The 21285-nt window shown below is 62.2% G+C and overlaps 3 protein-coding genes across 4 annotated transcripts in view; 1 reads left to right on the top strand and 2 right to left on the bottom strand.

Moving 5' to 3' along the window:
• LOC142829296 (uncharacterized) overlaps positions 1–21285 on the bottom strand; it is a 52705-nt gene that overhangs the window by 14876 nt on the left and 16544 nt on the right. The gene's annotated exons all lie outside the window — the stretch shown is intronic.
• BCL7C (BAF chromatin remodeling complex subunit BCL7C) lies at positions 1611–12393 on the bottom strand. The gene is made up of 6 exons (XM_075928716.2): positions 12049–12393; positions 9901–9979; positions 9645–9753; positions 5226–5387; positions 4893–4978; positions 1611–3512 (listed from the first exon to the last, which is right to left on the bottom strand). Exons 1-6 carry the CDS (start codon positions 12138–12140, stop codon positions 3366–3368), a joined length of 675 nt encoding a protein of 224 aa, XP_075784831.1. The 5' UTR covers positions 12141–12393; the 3' UTR covers positions 1611–3365.
• On the top strand, positions 16111–20442 carry CTF1 (cardiotrophin 1). Of its 2 annotated transcripts, XM_089779112.1 has the most exons (4): positions 16111–16264; positions 17920–18053; positions 18399–18850; positions 20289–20442. In XM_089779112.1, the coding sequence occupies exons 1-4, from the start codon at positions 16249–16251 to the stop codon at positions 20329–20331; spliced, it is 645 nt and encodes a 214-aa protein (XP_089635238.1). In that variant the 5' UTR covers positions 16111–16248; the 3' UTR covers positions 20332–20442. The 2 variants fall into 2 exon arrangements, with proteins under 2 accessions (XP_089635238.1, XP_075784832.1); XM_075928717.2 differs by lacking the exon at positions 20289–20442 and having other exon boundaries at positions 18399–19254.

The following is a 21285-nucleotide window of genomic DNA, read 5'->3' as shown; positions in this document are numbered from 1 at the left end:
TCCTGGGTAAGTGACTGAATTTCCCCCGGCCTCAGTTTCCCCTTTTAGTCTGACTGCTTGGGGGGGGGGGAAACACACTCCCGCACAGAGCACCTGGGTGGGGGTGCAGCGAGGGGGGCCCGATCTCGGGGCGCTGGACTCCGTGCACAGGTCCCCAGCCCTGCCGGCCGGACCCGGGAGCGCCACGCGCCGGGCCGGGAGGGAGCGGAGCGCGGTTGCACCGGGCGGAAATGGAGCGAGCCCCGCCGCCCGCCTGCTACCCATAGGGACTACAATTCCCAGCATGCCTCGGCCTCGTTAACCCTCTGCGCGCTGCAGCCCTGGAGAGAGGCCGGGCAGGGCTGGGGGACTGGCCCTGGGTTTACCTGCCGCGGACCTTCTTCCCCACGCGAGCCTCCCTAAGTCCCGGAAGCGGGGAGTGTCCCCTGCTCTACCCACTAGGTCCCACTCCCTTCCCGGAGCCAGGGGGAGAACCCAGCATCCTGGTCCGCAACCCTAGCTCCTGCTATAATCAGTAGCCCCGCTTCCTTGTGGGGAGAGAAACTGGAGGGCTGGCTCCCAGCCCCCTAGCTCTAACCACTAGCCCCCACTCCCTCCCAGAACCAGGCGCAGAACCCAGGTGTCCTAGCGCCCCCCTCCCGAAATGCAAATGCATCAACACTCTTATTTCCAGGCCAGATCCTGCCCTCGGAGCCCCCGGCACAGAGCCAGTGCGAGTCCAGCTGGATTCTGATCGCTGCTGGCGAGCCCACATCTCTGCTCTCCCCTACCCTGGCTGAGCGCGACTGTTTTACTTCTCACACCCGGGGGCGGCTGTAACAGCCCAGAGGCACCTGAGGTGCGGGAGGGGTATTTCGGGTGCGGCCTGGGCATACAACTCCAGCCAGGCTCCCCCCTAAGCAAGGAGATTGGCCCCTTCTCAGCGGTGCCCGCTTGGCCCGGCCCGGCCCTGCCCGGCTCAGTGGATCTGTGCACCTAGGAGTGAGCAGACGCGGGAGGAGCCGAGATGGTGCCAGGGGAACAGAGCCATGGTCCTTATGGGAATGCCAAGCCCAGGCTGGCAGCAGAGACCAGGCCATGGGCAGTCATGCCTAATGGCTACAGCCAACCTCAGGCCAGGCGGCAGAGCAGCAGGCGTCGGTAGCCCAGGGCCAGTGGCCAGATGACAGAGCTGAGGAATGGGGCCAGACAACAGAGCACCGTCCCAGGTTGGACTCAGGAGATGGGGCTGGTGTCCGTGGGGGTGTCTAACCCCCCCGCTGCACAGGGCCCTCAGACCCTCCCCTTGCCCTGGTTTCTGCTGACGAGGTGGCACTCAGATGGAGAGGTGGGGGATGCTTTTGATGTCTAGTGAGAACCCAGATTATTGTCTCCTCTGACCTCCCACCCCCCTGCATCTAGCCCCATAGGCTCTTGGGGCCCCTCAGAGCACATCGCACCCCCCCCCAAACCTCTCTGAAATTGTTGGACTCCCCTCCCAGAGCTAATAATGGAACCCAGGAGTCCTGGCTCCCAGCCCACCCCACTATATCCCAATGCCCTTCCAAAGCCATGGCGGCCTGTTTTCTCCAGATACTAAAACACACCTAGCGAATTAAAACAATGTCACAAAGATCTTACAAGCCATATATTCTTTTAGCAGAGCTTTTCAAACAGTCGTACCAAGTTGTGTTGAAATCAGACAGCTAGACAACAGTCACTAAAAGTAAACATTTTTAACTCAGTGGGGCTGGCTATTGTATCCAAGAGTTTTAGAAGAGTTGGCCGAGGAGCTGCTGGCTCAGGAAGTTCCAGAAGACTGTAGTGCGGGGTGAGGAGGGATATTGATCCTGGGCAAAACAATAGAGCAGCTGATACAGGACTTCATTCATAAACTCAAGGAGGGTCCTATAACTAATACCTATTGCCACGGGGTTATGCAAAACACATCCCAACAAACTAACTTGGTAACTGTTTTTGTGAGGAGACAAGTCTACGTTTGGGTGATAAAAGAAATGGAGCAGAGCTAACAGATTTCTGCAAGGTGCTTGACTTGGCACTTTGATTGCAGGCTAGAATGATATTCTACGACCAAGCGGGTGCGTATCTAGCGGGGTCCCGCCGGGCACGGCTCTTGGCCGCATGCTATTTAACCCTGGTCTCAGTGACCTGGAAGACAATGTAAAATCTCCACTGGGAAAGTCTGCCGATGCCATGCACGTTGGGGGAGGGGCAGCTAAGGCTCGCTTGGTCAGCTGGGCACGAGCGAACAGTGCGGGTTTTCGTACAGCTAGCCGTAAATGGGTCCATCACGGAACAAGAATGCCAAGGCCGGACTTGGAGGGGAGCTCGCTTGCTCCTGGAAAGCGGTGACCCTGTGAATGATTTGGGGGTCACGGTGGATCCGAGACAGGGCTCTCCAGGAGTGCAGAGGTTACTTTACTCTGGATTTGGCCCTGGGGCGACTGTGGCTGGAATCGTGCGTCCAGGTCCGGGGCCCACAATTCAAGGCAGCCAGGCTGGCTGGTCACAGTGGTCCCTTTTGGCTTTGTAATCTGTGACTAGATCCCAGGAGTCCTGACTCCCACCCTGCCCCCGCCCTAACCCCCAAGACCTCACTCTCCCTCCAGAGCCACGGTAGCACCCCGGAGTCCTGGCTCTGCCCCACGAGCTCCCAGCCCGGGGAACAGCCTTCCTCGAACCTGGACAGGATGCGCGCCGAGGGGGGACGTGCTCGTGGAATTGTAGGAAGCCCCCGTTACAGTCCAGAAGCACCCGCATCCTGTGGGGCGTCACCCCCAAAAGGACCAGACGCCGATGGGGACACCAGAGCGGTGTCTCTAAGCACCAGGTGAGCCATCCCCCTGGGCGTCTGTTCCCTGCTGCCCTGCCCCAGAGGCGGCTGCATCTCACTGCCAGGCTGCAGAGCAGTTGGCTCAGTTTCAGAGGGCCGAGGCTGGTAAATGACTAGCACAAAGCCACCTTAGCAGTTTCATAGCAAAGTCTATTGTTCAGACCAAAAAAAAAAAAAAAAGTATATACACAGAGGGTGTAAAATTCACCCCTGGCCAGGCAGCAGGGGGCACTGTGGTGCAGAGGATGCTGCCCAGCTTTCCCTACCCACAGTCCGTCTCCTCCCACTCCCCTCCCAGAGCTGGGAGAGAACCCAGGAGACCTGGCTCCCAGCCGCCCTGCTCCAACCACTAGACCCCACTGCCCTCCCCTCCCATCCCCAGGGTCCTGACCCAACTTCAATACCCTCTTCAAAGCGTCTTTGGTCCCTTTGCATTTGGCAAGCGTGATTCACCTCCTGCCCGGCTCCCCCTCTGCCCGCCATGCCCCCTGTAGGGCGCAAAGCCGGGGAGAGGGCAGGGATGAAGCAAGGTCTATGGGGAGTGGGATGCGCCCATTTCCTGCTCCTCGGGGCAGATGCGCTTCAGGGGAGGTGCCCCCATGGACTCATCATCCTCTTCTTCCAGCACCGGCTGGGGGAAGGCTGGGGCTGTCTCGAAGGGCGGTGCATCGTCCTGCCCCTTTGGGGAAAAGGGGAATGGGTGTTAGACTCTGAGAGAGGGCAGCCAGAGGGATGGCACCCCAGCAACCTAGGTACGGCAGCCCTGATCCCACCCCGAGGTCCCCAGCAACCTCCCTGCTTTCTCCTCTGCCATGGGTAACCACCATCCCCAACGTAAACAATGAGACCTTCTGGCCAATGGCCCAACCTCGACCCAACCCAACTCAACCCAACCCTCACCAATGGCTCAACATCCACCCAACTCAACCCAACCTTCACCAATGGCTCAACATCCACCCAACTCAACCCAGCCCTGCCAATGGCTCAACATCCACCCAACTCAACCCAACCTTCACCAATGGCTCAACATCCACCCAATTCAACCCAACCTTCACCAATGGCTCAACATCCACCCAATTCAACCCAACCTTCACCAATGGCTCAACATCCACCCAATTCAACCCAACCTTCACCAATGGCCCAACATTCACCCAACTCAACTCAATCCTTCCAAATGTCCAACCTCTACACAACCCAGTTCAACACAACTTTTGCCAAAGATCCAATCTACACCCAACCCAACCTTCACCACTGGCTCCACCACCGGCTCCACCACCACCACCACCACCACCCAACTCAACCCAAACCTGCCAGTGGTCCAACCTCCACCCAAGCCAACTCAATCCAGCCTTTGCCACTGACCCTACCTCCATCCAACTCAACCTATCCATTGCCAATGGCCTAGCCTGCACCGCCCTAACCCAATACAACCCAACCTTTGCCAATAGTTCAACCTCCATGCAACCCAACACAACCCAACTTTCACCAACAGCCCAGCCTCCACTCAACTCAGCCCAGGCAGTACCTACGCCCCACACACCACCCAATCCAACCGTTGCCTATGGCCTAACCCAGCCACCACCAATGATGCAACCTCTACCTAGCTCACATGAACCCAGGTTTTGCCAATGACCCAACCTTCATCCCACAAAGCAAAATCCAACTTTTGTCAATAGCTCAACCTCCACACAAAACAACCTCTACTTGGCCTAATCTTCCCCAATGGTCGGACTTCTATGCAGCTCCACCCAACCTTCACCAATGGCCAAAGTCTACCCTACTCAGCCTTCGGCAGTGGCCCAAGCTCCAAACAACCCAGCCACTGCCAATGGCAGTGTTTCCATCCAACCCACACCCCAGTCTCCACCCCACTCAGCCCACCCCCACGCACCATTCACCCCTGGACACCTGACCAAACTTCTCAGTTCCGTGCATCCCCTATCCCTTGGTTCCACTCCTCCATGCACTCTCCCCAACCGGTCACGCCCCAAGCTGCACCCCACTCCATCCAACCCATCTCCACGCCTCACCCCTCAATTCCCGACCCTTCCCCACGCACCTGTGACTCCAGCAGTCCTGGAACAGGGTCCTCCTTGGTCAACATGGGGGGCTCATCTGTCCCCTCCAGCAGCAGCACCCCAGGGTCTGGACCCAGAGAGGAATGAAAACAGTGGAGTACCCTGGTGCCAGCTCGCTGCCCTCTCCTGTAGCCCTCTGGGAAGCATGGCCCTCCCCGCTGCCTGGGTCCCACCCCCTCACTCCCTGGGGGCGCCGAGTGATGCCATGCGGGGAGCTGGGGGTGAAGCAGTCCCGGACTCCTGGGTTCCTCTCTCTCCTTCCCTCCTTGCAGGACTGGCAATTCTGCATCCCTCTCCCCCACCATGGCACTTACCCCCTTCCTGCCCCAGCATGGGAGGCTGCGAGTCCTCCGCTTTCAGTTCCCCCAGCGGAGTGGGGGTCGCCGTCTGGCTGCGGTCAGGGGTGGGGCTGGAGCTGGTGTCGCCCCCCTTGGCCAGGGAGGTCTCGGACAGCGAGCTCTGGTTGCTGTTCTCATCTGCAAAGCGGACAGGGTCGGGGGGCGTCTGAGATGCCTAAGTCCTATCCTCAGTTCTTTAGAGGCACCGCCAGCACGGATACCTGGGCCCATCCCTTCCCTCCAGGTGTGCTAGGCACACGGCTGTCCCGGACGCCTGGGTCCCTTCCCCTCACTCCAAGTACGCGGGGCACGCCGCCGTCCCGGACACCTGGGTCCCTTCCCCTCACTCCAAGTACACGGGGCACGCCGCCGTCCCGGACGCCTGGGTCCCTTCCCCTCACTCCAAGTATGCGGGGCACGCCGCCGTCCCGGACGCCTGGGTCCCTTCCCCTCACTCCAAGTACACGGGGCACGCCGCCGTCCCGGACACCTGGGTCCCTTCCCCTCACTCCAAGTATGCGGGGCACGCCGCCGTCCCGGACGCCTGGGTCCCTTCCCCTCACTCCAAGTACACGGGGCACGCCGCCGTCCCGGACACCTGGGTCCCTTCCCCTCACTCCAAGTACACGGGGCACGCCGCCGTCCCGGACGCCTGGGTCCCTTCCCCTCACTCCAAGTACGCGGGGCACGCCACCGTCCCGGACACCTGGGTCCCTTCCCCTCACTCCAAGTACGCGGGGCACGCCACCGTCCCGGACACCTGGATCCCTTCCCCTCACTCCAAGTACGCGGGGCACGCCGCCGTCCCGGACGCCTGGGTCCCTTCCCCTCACTCCAAGTATGCGGGGCACGCCGCCGTCCCGGACGCCTGGGTCCCTTCCCCTCACTCCAAGTACACGGGGCACGCCGCCGTCCCGGACACCTGGGTCCCTTCCCCTCACTCCAAGTATGCGGGGCACGCCGCCGTCCCGGACGCCTGGGTCCCTTCCCCTCACTCCAAGTACACGGGGCACGCCGCCGTCCCGGACACCTGGGTCCCTTCCCCTCACTCCAAGTACACGGGGCACGCCGCCGTCCCGGACGCCTGGGTCCCTTCCCCTCACTCCAAGTACGCGGGGCACGCCGCCGTCCCGGACGCCTGGGTCCCTTCCCCTCACTCCAAGTACGCGGGGCACGCCGCCGTCCCGGACACCTGGGTCCCTTCCCCTCACTCCAAGTACGCAGGGCACGCCACCGTCCCGGACGCCTGGGTCCCTTCCCCTCACTCCAACTACACGGGGCACGCCGCCGTCCCGGACGCCTGGGTCCCTTCCCCTCACTCCAACTACACGGGGCACGCCGCCGTCCCGGACACCTGGGTCCCTTCCCCTCACTCCAAGTACGCGGGGCACGCCGCCGTCCCGGACGCCTGGGTCCCTTCCCCTCACTCCAAGTACGCGGGGCACGCCGCCGTCCCGGACACCTGGGTCCCATCTCCTGAGTCTCCAATGAGGGCCACTTGCACTAGTGTTCACTGGAGGGTTTTAACCTCCCTGATTTCTGCTGGAAGGTGATTTGCAGCCGCGCCCGCTGCCTCCTGGGCAAGGGGCAGTTTTCGGACCCAGAAAGCTGAGAGGAAACCACCCGGGGGCATCCCCTGCGGATCTGGTTTTGACCAAGAGGGATGGATTGGTGGCGGACAGGAAGGCGGGCAGGGGCGTGGGAGGAAGTGATCACCCCCTGGTAGATTTCGAGAGCCTGCGGAAAGGAGGCCCCGAGAGCAGCCAAACAAGGAGAGCGGGGCCGAGAGGTGGATTTCGGCCGACTCGGCGCCACAGGAGACAGGGTCCCGTGGACCGACGGCGTGGGAGGAAGCAGAACCGAAGGGCAGCTCCCCAAAGCCGGCCGTGCCAGACACTCGCCAACAAGCTACCCCGAGGCCGAGGAAAGAAGAGTCACAGGAGGCTCACGTGGAGGCTCACGGCGTTTTTAGCAACCTCCGCCCCAAGAGGGGCCCATCCAGAGAAGGGAAGGGGGGCAAGTCACTAAGGAAGGACACAGGGGTCCGGAAAGCCAAGGCAAGGAACGAGTGACCGGATGGTGTCGGTCCTGCAGGGATGGCGACAGACTTCACCAAGGCCTGGGCAAGGTGGGAAGGGCGGGGCCTCTGGTGGAAGGGGTGGGGCATCTGGTGGAAGGGGCGTGGCTAACAGGCAGCAAGCCCTCAGCGCTGCCTGGACTGGGCTACAGAGGGCTCCGGCGGCGATTTAAAGGGCCCAGAGCCCAGGCAACCGACTCCTTTGCCTTCCAACTCCACTGCTCCCCCCCCCATTGGTCCTGCTCTGTGGGGGAGGGGTGCTGGCGGCAGAGGACAGTAAGGCAGAGCCGCTCAAGGCCTACGTTGCTTCAGTCTTCTCCCCATGAGACTGGACCACTAGAGACGCTACCCCCGAGGGCTGCAGATCGGGCACCGACGCAGGGCCGGCCTTACCAGGAGGCAAACCGAGGCAGCCGCCTCCGGTGCCAGACCGTGGGGGGCGCCACGAGGACCCGGAGACTTGAGACCTTTCAAAGTTTTGGCCCAAGCGAGGGACTATGGGGGCATCATTTGAGCTCCCCGCCTCGGCTGCCAGAACGTTGTGGGCCGGCCCTGTACCAACGCATCAGATCTTCTGACCAATCCGCCCCAAGTCAAGTCAGCTGGGCCGGCCGCTGTCATCGCCCCGGGGCGCAGAAGGAAGGAGCTGGAGAACTTCTGGCAAGACGCGTTGCCAACTTGGGGTTCACAGGCCTCAGAAGACAGGAGAAGCGCTAACGTGGTGCCCATCTGGAAAAAGGGGCGAAAGGAGGAGCCGGGGAACCATAGACCAGCCAGCCTGACTTGGACCCTTGGGAGGCCACTCGACCAACGCATAAAATATTCAATTTGCAAATCCGTAAGAACGGCCAGACGGGGTCAGACCAAAGGCCCATCCAGCCCAGTCCTGTCTGCCCACAGTGGCCAGTGCCAGATGCCCCAGAGGGAGGGAACAGAACCAGGAACCATCCAGTGATCCCTCCTCCGTCGCCCACTCCCAGCCTTGGATAAAAAGAGGCCAGAGACACCATTCCTAGCTAATAGCTATTGATGGACCTAACATCCATGCAGTTATCTAGCTCTTTTTTGAGTCCTGGTTGTCCTAACATCCTCTGGCAAGGAGTTCCACAGGTTTGCGGTGTGGCTGGAGGGAGGCAGATACCTGGAGAATGGCGCATTAATCACTAGCAGCCAGCCTGGGTTTACCAGGAGGTTGCCAAATCAGCCAGGTGTCTGTCTTTGACAAGGTAACTGATTTGATGAAAGGGGCCATGCAGTTGACCTAACACACCATGCCTCCAGGCAGGCCGCTGACTCACTGAGATAAGTAAGCAGGGGAAAGGCCGTTAAATGGCTACCTAATTGGTTACAGGGTGGTCTTCAGTGGGGATTGGTCGGGAGCTGCTCTGGGTCTGGCGTGGTTTAATAGTTTTACTCATGCTGATGGGCCGATGGTGCCACGCTGGGGCGGGGGAGAGAGATGTAGAGAGACGGGAAAGGCCCCAGAGGTGAGTGCCAAAGCTGATCAAGGGGAGGGAGACGCCAGCCCTGTGGGCCAAGGCTGGAGGGACATGGTACTTTAGTTTGCAGAGGAGATGACAGGCGCACATGACTTTTATAGAGAACTTTCTGGGTGTCTGGCTGGTGAGTCTTGCCCACATGCTCAGGGTTTAGCTGATCGCCATATTTGGGGTTGGGAAGGAATTTTCCTCCAGGGTAGATTGGCAGAGACCCTGGAGGTTTTTCGCCTTCCTCTGTAGCATGGGGCACAGATCACAGCTGGAGGATTCTCTGCATCTTGGGGTCTTCAAAGTATTGGAAGGCTTCAATATCTGAGATCTAGGTGAGAGGATTATTCTAGGAGGGGTGGGTGAGATTTGTGGCCTGCACTGTGCAGGGGGTCGGACTGGGTGATCATAATGGTCCCTTCTGACCCTGGAGTCTATGAGTCTATGAGACAGCGGTTGAAAGCCGGCCCTAGGAGGCGGGGGAAGTTGTTTTCGCCTGCCTCAGAGGGCAGGACCAGGGGCGATGGGTTCCAACCCGAGCCCGGCAGACGGAGATGAAATCGCAGGGAAAACTTCCTAAGCGCCAGCCTGGCAGGATGAGGGAGCAGGAAGCAACTGTGCGGGAGGTTCTGGAAGAGGCTGGAGAGAGGGGGCTGGTTTAGACGCAGCAGATCCTGCATCCTCTCCGGAGGGTGGATGACACGGCCCGGGCGGTCCCTCCCAGCCCTGTGCCTGAATTCCCACGTCCCAACGAGAGCCCCTCAGGATGGAAGACCGTGCGTTGCTGTCCCGGACGCCTGGGTCCCCCCCCCCCCACAGCCTGCAGCGTACCATTCAGATCCAGCATGAGGAGGGCGGGGTTGGTCCGGGGGCTGGGCACGCGCCCCCTCCTCTCCCGGCCCTTGTGCCTCTCCCCGCTGCCAGCCAGTCGCCGCTTCTCCTGCGGGGGTGGGGGGAGAGAAGAAAGGGAGTACAGATGGCATCCAAATGGGGGGGAGAGGAGAGAGGAAGAAGGGGGCTGGGGCACACAGCAGGGATGGCCAGACAGACAGGGTGGAAGCAGACTGGCACCCCGTCTCCCGCTTACCTCATCTCGGGGGTCCACAATGGGCACCCACTTGTAGATCCTCAGAGATGTGTCCCCCACGGTCACCCAGCGCTTCTCCCTGCGGGGGGGTTGGAGATGAGGTGGATATAGCCCCACACAGAGCCCCTCGCCGCCAAAATTTGCAGCCACTCCCATCTAAACCTGTAGGTGGTGCCGCTCACTGGCAGAAGTAGTAGGTTATTATCCCCCAGGCAGCGCTAAAGGGCTGAGGCCATGGGCTAGCAGCAGTGGCAGGTTATCTTTTGTCTGTCATGAGGGCGGAAACTCTCCAATCGCATCCTCCCCAAGTTAAAATACAGACTCCCTTAAAGAGCAGCAATAGTAAGTTGTTATCTTCTCTTGTCCAGCAGATGACTGTCTGACATATTATCCAGAGTAAAGAACTTGACAGCTAGTCACATCTCAGAAGCAATTTCCATAGAGAAAGGGAGGTGAACAATACACACAATAATTAAATAATGGACGAATAACTAATTGCCATAATTAAGAGCCTGCTCCTGCATTTGGCCACAGGAGTTACTTTAAAGAAGATGGCACCACCTCTGGGGTAGGATAAATGGGGAAAGCCACCCAGCGAGACTGCATGGGGCTGGCTGGCCCAGCGCTGAGATGCATCTGGTTCTGGGGTGGGGCAGTTGGGGGAACAGCCGCACATAACACCACCTGGGGCTGACTCGCCTGGCACTGAGATGAAGCCAGCTCTGGGGCAGGGCAGCTGGGGGAACGGCCGCACATAACGCTGCGTGGGGCTGACTCACCCGGCTCTGAGATGCAGCCAGCTCTGGGGCAGGGTACCTGGGGGAACAGCCGCACATAACGCCACGTGGGGCTAGCTCACCCAGCCCTGAGATGCAGCCAGCTCTGGGGCAGGGTACCTGGGGGAACAGCCGCACATAACGCTGCGTGGGGCTGACTCGCCCGGCTCTGAGATGCAGCCAGCTCTGGGGCAGGGCACCCGAGGGAACAGCCACACACAAGGCCGCGTGGAGGTGACTCGCCCGGCTCTGAGATGCAGCCAGCTCTGGGGCAGGGCACCCGGGGGAACGGCCGCACATAACGCCGCATGGGGCTAGCTCACCCGGCTCTGAGATGCAGCCAGCTCTGGGGCAGGACACCCGGGGGAACGGCCGCACATAACGCCGCGTGGGGCTAGCTCACCCGGCCCTGAGATGCAGCCAGCTCTGGGGCAGGACACCCAGGGGAACGGCCGCACATAACGCCGTGTGGGGCTAGCTCACCCAGCTCTGAGATGCAGCCAGCTCTGGGGCAGGACACCCGGGGGAACGGCCGCACATAACGCCGTGTGGGGCTAGCTCACCCGGCCCTGAGATGCAGCCAGCTCTGGGACAGGACACCCGGGGGAACGGCCGCACATAATGCCGCGTGGGGCTAGCTCACCTGGCCCTGAGATGCAGCCAGCTCTGGGACAGGACACCCGAGGGAACGGCCGCACATAACGCCGCGTGGGGCTAGCTCACCTGGCTCTGAGATGCAGCCAGCTCTGGGGCAGGACACCCGGGGGAACAGCCGCACATAACGCCGCGGGGGCTGACTCACCCGGCCCTGAGATGCAGCCAGCTCTGGGGCAGGGCACCCGGGGGAACGGCCGCACATAACGCCGTGGGGGCTGACTCACCCGGCCCTGAGATGCAGCCAGCTCTGGGGCAGGGCACCCGGGGGAACAGCCGCACATAACGCCGCGGGGGCTGACTCACCCGGCTCTGAGATGCAGCCAGCTCTGGGGCAGGACACCCGGGGGAACGGCCGCAGATAACGCTGCGTGGGGCTAGCTCACCCGGCCCTGAGATGCAGCCAGCTCTGGGGCAGGGCACCCGGGGGAACGGCCGCACATAACGCCGCGTGGGGCTAGCTCACCCGGCCCTGAGATGCAGCCAGCTCTGGGGCAGGGCACCCGGGGGAACGGCCGCACATAACGCCGCGTGGGGCTAGCTCACCCGGCTCTGAGATGCAGCCAGCTCTGGGGCAGGACACCCGGGGGAACGGCCGCACATAACGCCGCGTGGGGCTAGCTCACCCGGCCCTGAGATGCAGCCAGCTCTGGGGCAGGACACCCGGGGGAACAGCCGCACACAAGGCCGCCCGCCTCCCGCACACCCTGCCGCTCACCATCGGCGCACTCTCTCGATGGCTGCCATCACCTTCTTGATGTCATCCTTGGCCCGGCTGCGGGTCTCGGCCCGCACGGTGCGCCCGGCCATGGGGACGGGACCCCGGGGCGCCGGGCGGGTCACTGCGCGCGGGTCCGGCTCGCTGGCCCTGGCTCCGCGCAGAACCGCCCCGCGCCGGCCGAGCTCGCTGCGGGAGGCGGAGCGGAAGCGAACTCGGGCTTCCGCGGGCAGAGCCGGGGCCGGGCGGGCCTGGGGGGCGGGACTCCGGCTTCTCCGCAAGAGACACGCGCACCCCCGCGAGCCGGGCTGGGTCCCGCACCCCCTGCCCCCCCACAACCCCAACCCCCCCACTATATCCCCCCCCGCCAGCGAGGAACCCTGGTGTTCGGCCCCCCCCCACTATATCCCCCCCCGCCAGCGAGGAACCCTGGTGTTCGGCCCCCCCCCCACTATATCCCCCCCCGCCAGCGAGGAACCCGGGTGTTCGGCCTCCCCCCCACTATATCCCCCCCCCCCCCGCCAGCGAGGAACCCGGGTGTTCGGCCCCCCCCACTATATCCGCCCCCGCCAGCGAGGAACCCGGGTGTTCGGCCTCCCCCCACTATATCCCCCCCCCCCCGCCAGCGAGGAACCCGGGTGTTCGGCCTCCCCCCACTATATCCCCCCCCCCCGCCAGCGAGGAACCCGGGTGTTCGGCCTCCCCCCACTATATCCCCCCCCCCCCCGCCAGCGAGGAACCCGGGTGTTCGGCCCCCCCCACTATATCCGCCCCCGCCAGCGAGGAACCCGGGTGTTCGGCCTCCCCCACTATATCCCCCCCCCCCCGCCAGCGAGGAACCCGGGTGTTCGGCCTCCCCCACTATATCCCCTCCCCGCCAGCGAGGAACCCGGGTGTTCGGCCTCCCCCCACTATATCCCCCCCCGCCAGCGAGGAACCCGGGTGTTCGGCCTCCCCCCACTATATCCCCCCCGCCAGCGAGGAACCCGGGTGTTCGGCCTCCCCCACTATATCACCCCCCCCCCGCCAGCGAGGAACCCGGGTGTTCGGCCTCCCCCCACTATATCCCCCCGCCAGCGAGGAACCCGGGTGACCGACACCCCCCGCCAGCGAGGAACCCGGGTGACCGACACCCCCCCCACTATATCCCCCCCCCGCCAGCGAGGAACCCGGGTGACCGACACCCCCCCCACTATATCCCCCCCCCGCCAGCGAGGAACCCGGGTGACCGACACCCCCCACTATATTCCCCCCCCCCCGCCAGCGAGGAACCCGGGTGACCGACACCCCCCCCACTATATCCCCCCCCGCCAGCGAGGAACCCGGGTGTCTGGCCTCCCCCCACTATATCCCCCCGCCAGCGAGGAAGAGGATGTCTGCCCCCCCCATATCCCCTACACCAGCGAAGAACCCGGGTGTCCGACTCCCCCCCCCCCCACTATATCCCTCCCCCGCCAGCGAGGAACCCGGGTGTCCAGCCTCCCCCCCCCACTATATCCCTCCCCCCCCGCCAGCGAGGAACCCGGGTGTCCAGCCTCCCCCCCCCACTATATCCCTCCCCCCCACTATATCCCTCCCCCGCCAGCGAGGAACCCGGGTGTCTGGCCTCCCCCCACTATATCCCCCCGCCAGCGAGGAAGAGGATGTCTGCCCCCCCATATCCCCTACACCAGCGAAGAACCCGGGTGTCCGACTCCCCCCCCCCCACTATATCCCTCCCCCGCCAGCGAGGAACCCGGGTGTCCAGCCTCCCCCCCCACTATATCCCTCCCCCCCCCATCCCTCCCCCGCCAGCGAGGAACCCGGGTGTCCAGCCTTCCCCCCCCCACTATCCCCCCACCAGCGAGGAACCGGGTGTCCAGCCTTCCCCCCCCCCACTATATCCCCCCCCACCAGCGAGGAACCTGGTTGTTCGGCCTCCCCCCCACTATTTCCCCCCCACCAGCGAGGAACCCGGGTGTCTGGCCTCCCCCCCACTATATCCCCCCCCCCCCCGCCAGCAAGGAACCCAGGTGTCCCGCCTCCCCCCCCCCACCCACTAGATCCCGCCCCCAGCCAGAGAAGAACCCAGGTGTACGGCCTCCCCGCCCCCCCACTAGATCCCTGCCCAGTCAGGAGAGAGCCCTGGTGTCCTGTCCCCCACCACAGGACCCCCCCAGTCAGGGGAGAGCCCGGATATCCGGCCTCCCCACCTTGCTGCAATTCCTAGACCCAGAACCCAGGAGTCCCGGCTCCTACCCCTTCCCCCCCCTTTAATCCTGGCAGTAGCTCAGCAGGGATTACAATGGAGGGGCCTGGGGTTAGACACTGAGCTCATTGTGCTGGGGTGACTCACCCTGGAGCAGGCTGGGGGGTCACCATTACCTCAGCCGCCCACGGGCAGGAACCTGCTGCGGGGGGGGGGGCTATAGGTCTGGAGTGAGGGAAACGAGGGGGGGGCTGGGCTGGCAGGGGCTGCGGGGTGGGAGTGAGGGGCAGGACTGGGCTGGGGGCAGGAGTGAGGGGCAGGGCTGGGGGGCCGGGAGTGAGGGACAGGACTGGGCTGGTGGGGGCTGGGGGGCAGGAGTGAGGGGCACTGGCAGGGCTGGCGGGGGCTGGAGGGCAGGAGTGAGTGGCAGGGCAGGGCTGGCGGGGGCTGGGGGGCGGGAGTGAGGGGCAGGACTGGGCTGGCGGGGGCTGGGGGGCGAGAGTGAGGGGCAGGACTGGGCTGGCGGGGGCTGGGGGGCGGGAGTGAGGGGCAGGACTGGGCTGGCGGGGGCTGGGGGGCGGGAGTGAGGGGCAGGGCTGGGCTGGCGGGGGTTGGGGGGTGGGAGTGAGGGGCAGGACTGGGCTGGCAGGGGCTGGGGGGTGGGAGTGAGGGGCAGGACTGGGCTGGCGGGGGCTGGGGGGTGGAAGTGAGGGGCAGGACTGGGCTGGCGGGGGCTGGGGGGTGGGAGTGAGGGGCAGGACTGGGCTGGCGGGGGCTGGGGGGTGGGAGTGAGGGGCAGGGCTGGGCTTGTGGGGGCTGTGGGGCGGGAGTGAGGAGCGCCGGCAGGGCTGGGGGGCGGGAGTGAGGGGCAGGGCTGGGCTTGTGGGGGCTGTGGGGTGGGAGTGAGGGGCACCGGCTGGGCTGGGGGGTGGGAGTGAGGGGCACCGGCAGGGCTGGGGGCAGGGCTGGGGGGCGGGAGTGAGGGGCGCCGGCAGGGCTGGGAGGCGGGAATGAGGGGCACCGGCAGGGCTGGGGGCGCAGCTGGGGGTGTGTACCTGCAGCTCGGTGGACCCTGTACCTCGCTGCCTCCTGTCTTTGCACGTAGAGAGGCTTAGGAAAGCCCAGAAGCCCCCTGCTGACGGGTGGGGGGGTCTGTGGATTTCCGCAGAGCTGGGTCACATAGGGAGGGTCCGAGGTGTTACCCCTGCTCCCAGCCACCCCTCTAACCACTGCACCCCGCTTCCCTCCCAAAGCTGGGCTGGAGCGCTGCACTCCTGGCTCCCAGCCTCCCCCACTCTAACCACTAGGCCCCACCATCTCTCTCCAAAGCTGACTAATGGGAATAGCCGGGGGAAAGGAATTGAGTTTCTTCCAGGTACTGTTCTATTGCAACCCAGGGCCTTGCCAGCCCTTCCCAGAGCTCCCTGCTGGCTCTTGCCGGGCAGCGCACCGTGACGCCCCCACTTACTTCCTCCTCGGGGAGGGGGCTTTGCAGCGCTGGGGGCGGGAGGAGCAGGGGGCGAGGCCAGAGGGGTGTAGGACGGAGACACGGGACCTGTGCCCCCCTCCCGCCCCACGGCCCCTTTAAGCCGGCTCAGGAATGTGTTTATGCCGGAGGCTCCCCCCTGCCAGGGTGGGGCGTTGGCCCCGGGTGCCTCCTAATCAGGGGCGCAAAGACTCACGAAGTAAAACTAAGGAGCGTGGGGCGGGCTGCCCGCCCAGGGAGAGACGGGACGGCGGCTCCCCTCCCCCACGGCCCTAGGGGGGGCGATCCGCCTGGGCCGCGTCCCTGCCGGACCGCGCCAGGTTAGGATCAGACAAATCATTCACTGCACAGTCCTACAGGAGCAGCTCCAGCCACCGGACCGTGAGCTCAGCCTGTTGGCATTCCCACGGGCGCTGGGAAAGGGGCGTGGGCGGGGGGGGCAGGGCTGGGAGGGGATATAAACCCCGGCTCCCGCCCCCAGACCGGGCTCTGCGGGACAGCAACAAGTGTGCGCGGCTGGCACAGCATGGAAGTGCTGAGAGGTAGGGGAGCCAGGACTCCTGGGTTCTCGCCCTGGCTCTGGGAGGGGAGTGGGGTCTAGTGGGTAGAGCAGGAAAGGGGCTGAGGCCAGGAGGCCTGGGTTCTCTCCCCAGCTGTTATAACTCAGTCCCTCCCGCCCCCACCAGACACAGCATTTGGGGATGTTCCTTGCAGGGGCAGATCCTGATCTGGGGGCAGGAGCAAGGCTTTGTGGGGGAAAGGGGGCTCAGGGTGGATTGGAAGGGAGGGGTGATGGAGACAGTTGGGGGGCATCGGAGGGGAGACCTGGGGTACCTGCAATGAGCTGAGGCAGCCCCAGAAAATCCCCTCGCCCATAGAAACTTCCCCCTCAGGAGCTAACTCCTTCTGCCCACCCTGCCCTGCCTCGGGGGCCTCTCCGGGGCCAGGTGTGGGCTCTGCTGTCCACCCAGCCACTGCGGGCTCCATCTCTGGGCCGCCTGCCTTTGGCTAATGATTGACAGATGCAGCGTCTGGGCGCCAGAGGGATCCGGGGCGGGACGAGCGCGCTCGGGTCTCGAACCAAGAGCCCGCCACATGCTCTCCGAGATGTGGGAGTCAGGTCCCACTGGTGCGACCCCTCCTCCCCCCGAGGCCGGGGGGCTGATGTGAGGGGCAGCCGCAGAGCTGTGGCCAGACGCACTGGGGCTGCTTTCAGGGGAATACTTGTACGTGCTCTAACCACTGGCCCATACTCCCTTCCTGAGAACCCAGGAGTCCTGACATGCAGCCCTCCTGCCCATACCCACTCGACTCCGCTCCCCTCCCAGGCTGGGGACAGACCCCACAAAGCACTGGCAATGTTCCCCCGCCCCCAAGGAGACTGGCATCTGCCAAGGCGGAGAAGGGCCTTGAACTATGACGCTTTCCTAGGGGTCCCACTCTCGGCCTTGGCCAGCTCCTGTGGCGTGGGCAGGGGCCCGGGACAGAGCCAGCCGGGCTGGTCTAGCAGGGTTCTCCAGGTTCCTGGCCCGCCCCCCTAGCCATTGGTCCGGCTGGGAACCTGGGGGTGGGGGCGGATGGACGTGATGTGACCAAATATCTGTGCTGGGGCGGGCATGGCCCTGCTGAGAGATCAACGCAAAGGGGCAGTTAGGGGGCTCTGGGAAGGGGAGGGGGGTCTAGTGGCTAGAGCGGAGGGAGGGACTGGGAACCAGGACTCCTGGGTCTGTTCTCCCTGCTCTAACCATTGGGCAGAACTGCCCTCCCGGAGAGCCTGTGGTCATTCTGCTCTGCTGGGTCAGAACAATGGGCTCTCTGGGGCTTGGCGGGGAAGTAGTACACTGGGTACAATGAGGGGTGGGGTGCACCTGACACCTAGGGGAGGAAATGGGTCAGCAGCGGGGTGGGGGGGGGGCTTGCTCTCCCGCAGTCTGTGCTGGCTCCAGTGCCCCCGGGTGGCAGGAGGAGGTGCCATGCTGCAGGCAGACAGAAGGACCCGTTGCGTGCAGCTGTTTTCCCCACCGCCCCACCCCAGAGGTGGCTGCATCTCACCAGCATTTTTCCAGGGGGCAGGGAGAGGGATCTTGCGCTGAATTAATTTTCCCTCGAGGCGGCCTCTGAGCCCAGGAGCTTGCTCCAGAGGTTGGCGGCTCTGGGCATGAGTCGAATGACCCCTTTGTGAACTTCCTCTCTCCAGTTGATCGTGCCAACCTGCGCCCTTCCGCCGCCGCCTCCTCCTCTGCCCAGCAAGAGGTGGCCACCAAGATCAAGCAGACGCACAGCCTGACCGTGCTGCTGAAGCGCTGCTCGGAACAGCTGCTGGCAGAATATGTGAGCATGGAGGGGTGGGCCGGGGGGGGAATCGGACTCCTCTCTGTGTGTGTCTTGCTGTCCCCTCGAGCCCACTTGCCTACACATTTTTGTCTATTGCCTGGCTTCAGTCCTAGGGGAAACCCCCTCTCTCTGTTCCCCTGTTGACTCTTGAACCTAATGGTGGGCCTTCAAGCATGAAATGTGTCATGGATTTCACTGCCGCTCTTACAGCTCAGTGCTTCAGGCAGTTCTCTGGGATCCCAGGCCATGCCCACCCCCCCTGCTGTAACCACTAGACGCTGCTCCCTTCCCAGAGCTGGGGGTAGAACCCCGGAGTCCTGACGGAGTCTCTCTCCATTCCAGGTGCGCCACCAGGGGGAGCCTTTCAGCAGTGCCAATTTTCAGCCCCCTGCAATGACAGTGCCTGGCCTGCCCTCGCCCCCCGTCTCCCTGGAGGCCTGGCTGGCACTGAGTGACGGGGAGCGACTGTGGCACCTCGCCGTGGCCTACGCCGCCCTGCCCGGACTCCTGGGTGCCGTGCAGCAGCAGCAGGACGACCTCAACCCTCTGGCTTCGGAGCTGCACCGGCAGCTGGATGCGGCAGCTCGTCAGTGCCGGGGGCTGGCTGTGAACCTGGAGGGGCTCATGGGCGCCTTGGGGGTGCCTGGCCCCCCCTCTCCTGCCCCCAACCTGGGCTCTCCCCCCCCCAACGCCTTCCTGGCTAAGCTGAGAGGGTACCACGTGTGCCGGCTGCACCGGGACTGGGCCGCACGGAGCCATGACGCATTGGTGCGTCTCACCACCAAATACCCACTGTGAGTGTCCCTCCCCCATCCTTCCCTCTGCCCTGTCGCCGCCCCCCCCACAAGACTCCCTGCATCTGCCCCCAAGTAACCCTGCCCCTAACCCTCCCCCACGGAACCCCCCTAACCTTCACACTGCTGGGGGGGTCTCCCTTCCCCCAGCGGATCCCGCATCCCCCACTCCAGAGGACTCGTAGGAAGGCCTCCCCCATTGAGTTCTGGGGTGAGCATCTCCAATGCCCCCCTCCTTATCACTACAGACAGTTCCCCCATGATTTATGCAGAGGGGTTAGGAGGGGTCCCCTCTGCACCCCCAGTACTGAGGGACTTTACGCCCATAACAGTAGTTCAGACTGAGGTATGTTCCTAGACAATATCACAGTGTAATAATAATTAATAAAGTATTTTTGGTAGAAGCTGAAAGTGTATCATGTCCCCCACCCAACCCAGGGATAGAACCCACGTTCTTCCGCCTCCCTGCTCCAACCCACCCCTCTCCTCTCCCTGAGTCAGGGAGAGATCCCAGCACAAGAGTTTTAGCTCAAAAAAATCAGAACTTTTATTGGGTGTCAAAAACACCAATTTAAAAAAAAATCTCGTGACACAATTACAAAGAGACATGAGTGGGTACTTGTGAGGGAGAAGCATTCCCCTCCACTGGCTAGACTCAGAATTGCTCCTCTGTGTGTCATATGCCCTGTACTGCTAACAGAGATTCCCCGGAGTTCAAACGGAAGCAACCCATGTTTTTAAGGCCGAGAACCTCCTTGCTGTACGTGAGGCTACCCGCTCACCAATGAAATGCCAACCACGAGTGGATACAGAGTAGAGAGAGACAAATGTGTTGTACAGTAGTAGCAGCTAGGCTTACTGTAACAATCAAGCAGTCACAGCCACTAAAATCGGTACATTTATAGGCAATCCGAGGAAATTACACAAGTAACAAGACATTTGACAATGACTTTTAAGGCATCAAGTTTTAGGCTTCATTACAGCCTGATGCAGCATTTCTGGGCGGCTCTTCCCAAGCTGTCCAACCCCCGGAGGCAGCTGCATGTCTGCACTGGCTTGGAGTCTCACGTCACTTTATAAAGTGCTTTTGGAACATGTATTTTGGTTTCCTTCCGTAAACCTACAGCAATTTCACCTTGATAAGGCCTCAAGAGGTCTCCAACTATTAGAAGCCCCAAATTCAAGCCAACATTCAGCTAGTCTGTTAATTAGTATAAATAATCCAAATTCATGTTTCTTTTGGACATAAACACAAGGGGATTTTAAAACATCTATTAATGCTGTTCACATGCCGACTGTAATGGATTTGGGGGCCTATGACGTAAACCCGTGGACCTTAGGACTCCTGGGTTCTATCCCCGGCGCTGCAAGTCCCCTGGCTGTGACTCAGTTTCCCCATAGGTAAACTTGGGCTAATTATATTTCTCTCTCTTTGAAGTGCTTTGAGGTCTGTGGATGAGAGCTGGGTGTTATTGCTGTGATAATTATCATCACATCTGTCACAAGAGGAACTTTCCCCATCTCGGTTTGGGCCAGAACTGATGTGAGGAGGAAAATCGACTGACTTCATCAACCCCTCAAAAAAAAAAAAAAAAAAAAAAAACCCTTTCGAATCATTTATCTTTGCTATGGAGGGGAAGAAATAGGGTTCATAGGAAATGTAGGACAGAAAGTTCATGGGCCATGTTATTGGACAACAGGAAGTGCATTGGCCATCCTCCAGGCATAGAGGAAGTGCATGGCCTAGCCAGTAGGCCAATAATTTTATTTGGGCCCCATGCATATGATGGATTCCCTGAAGCAGACACGAACAGGAAGTGTGCGGTCAAGTCAACAGGAAGTGTATTGACCATTCTCTAGGCCAACAGGAAGTGCATGGTCCAAGCCATAGCCCAACAGGAAGTGCATTGGCTATCTACTAGGCCAACAGGAAGTGCATGGTCCAAGCCATAGCCCAACAGGAAGTGCATTGGCTATCTACTAGGCCAACAGGAAGTACATGGTCTAAGCCCTAGCCCAACAGGAAGTGCATTGGCTATCTACTAGGCCAACAGGAAGTGCATGGTCTAAGCCATAGCCCAACAGGAAGTGCATTGGTTATCTACTAGGCCAACAGGAAGTGCATGGTCTAAGCCATAGCCCAACAGGAAGTGCATTGGCTATCTACTAGGTCAACAGGAAGTACATGGTCTAAGCCCTAGCCCAACCGGAAGTGCATTGGCTATCTACTAGGCCAACAGGAAGTGCATGGTCTATGCCATAGCCCAACAAGAAGTGCATTGGCTATCCACTAGGCCAACAGGAAGTGCATTGGCTATCCACTAGGCCAACAGGAAGTGCATTGGCTATCCACTAGGCCAACAGGAAGTGCATGGCACAGGCCATAGGCCAACAGGTTGTGCGTAGCCCCCTTGATATGTTAACAGGAAGTTCAT

The sequence above is a fragment of the Pelodiscus sinensis genome, chromosome 5, assembly GCF_052426305.1.
Source record: "Pelodiscus sinensis isolate ZL-2025 chromosome 5, ASM5242630v1, whole genome shotgun sequence".
NCBI classification, from domain to species: domain Eukaryota; kingdom Metazoa; phylum Chordata; order Testudines; family Trionychidae; genus Pelodiscus; species Pelodiscus sinensis.
The sequence above is the reverse complement of the archived record's forward strand: the minus strand, read 5'-3'. Positions and strand labels throughout refer to the sequence as shown.

Excerpts from the sequence above, each read along its gene's own strand:
- BCL7C (XM_075928716.2), bottom strand. The coding sequence starts at position 12,140 with ATGGCCGGGCGCACCGTGCGGGCCGAGACCCGCAGCCGGGCCAAGGAT. Across the intron at positions 9,754-9,900 it reads TTGTGGACCCCCGAGATGAG|GAGAAGCGGCGACTGGCTGG; the intron begins GTAAGCGGGAGA and ends CCACCCCCGCAG. Across the intron at positions 5,388-9,644 it reads CCTCATGCTGGATCTGAATG|ATGAGAACAGCAACCAGAGC; the intron begins GTACGCTGCAGG and ends TCCGCTTTGCAG.
- CTF1 (XM_089779112.1), top strand. Across the intron at positions 18,054-18,398 it reads AACAGCTGCTGGCAGAATAT|GTGCGCCACCAGGGGGAGCC; the intron begins GTGAGCATGGAG and ends TCTCCATTCCAG. Across the intron at positions 18,851-20,288 it reads CTCACCACCAAATACCCACT|TGCTTTGAGGTCTGTGGATG; the intron begins GTGAGTGTCCCT and ends CTCTCTTTGAAG.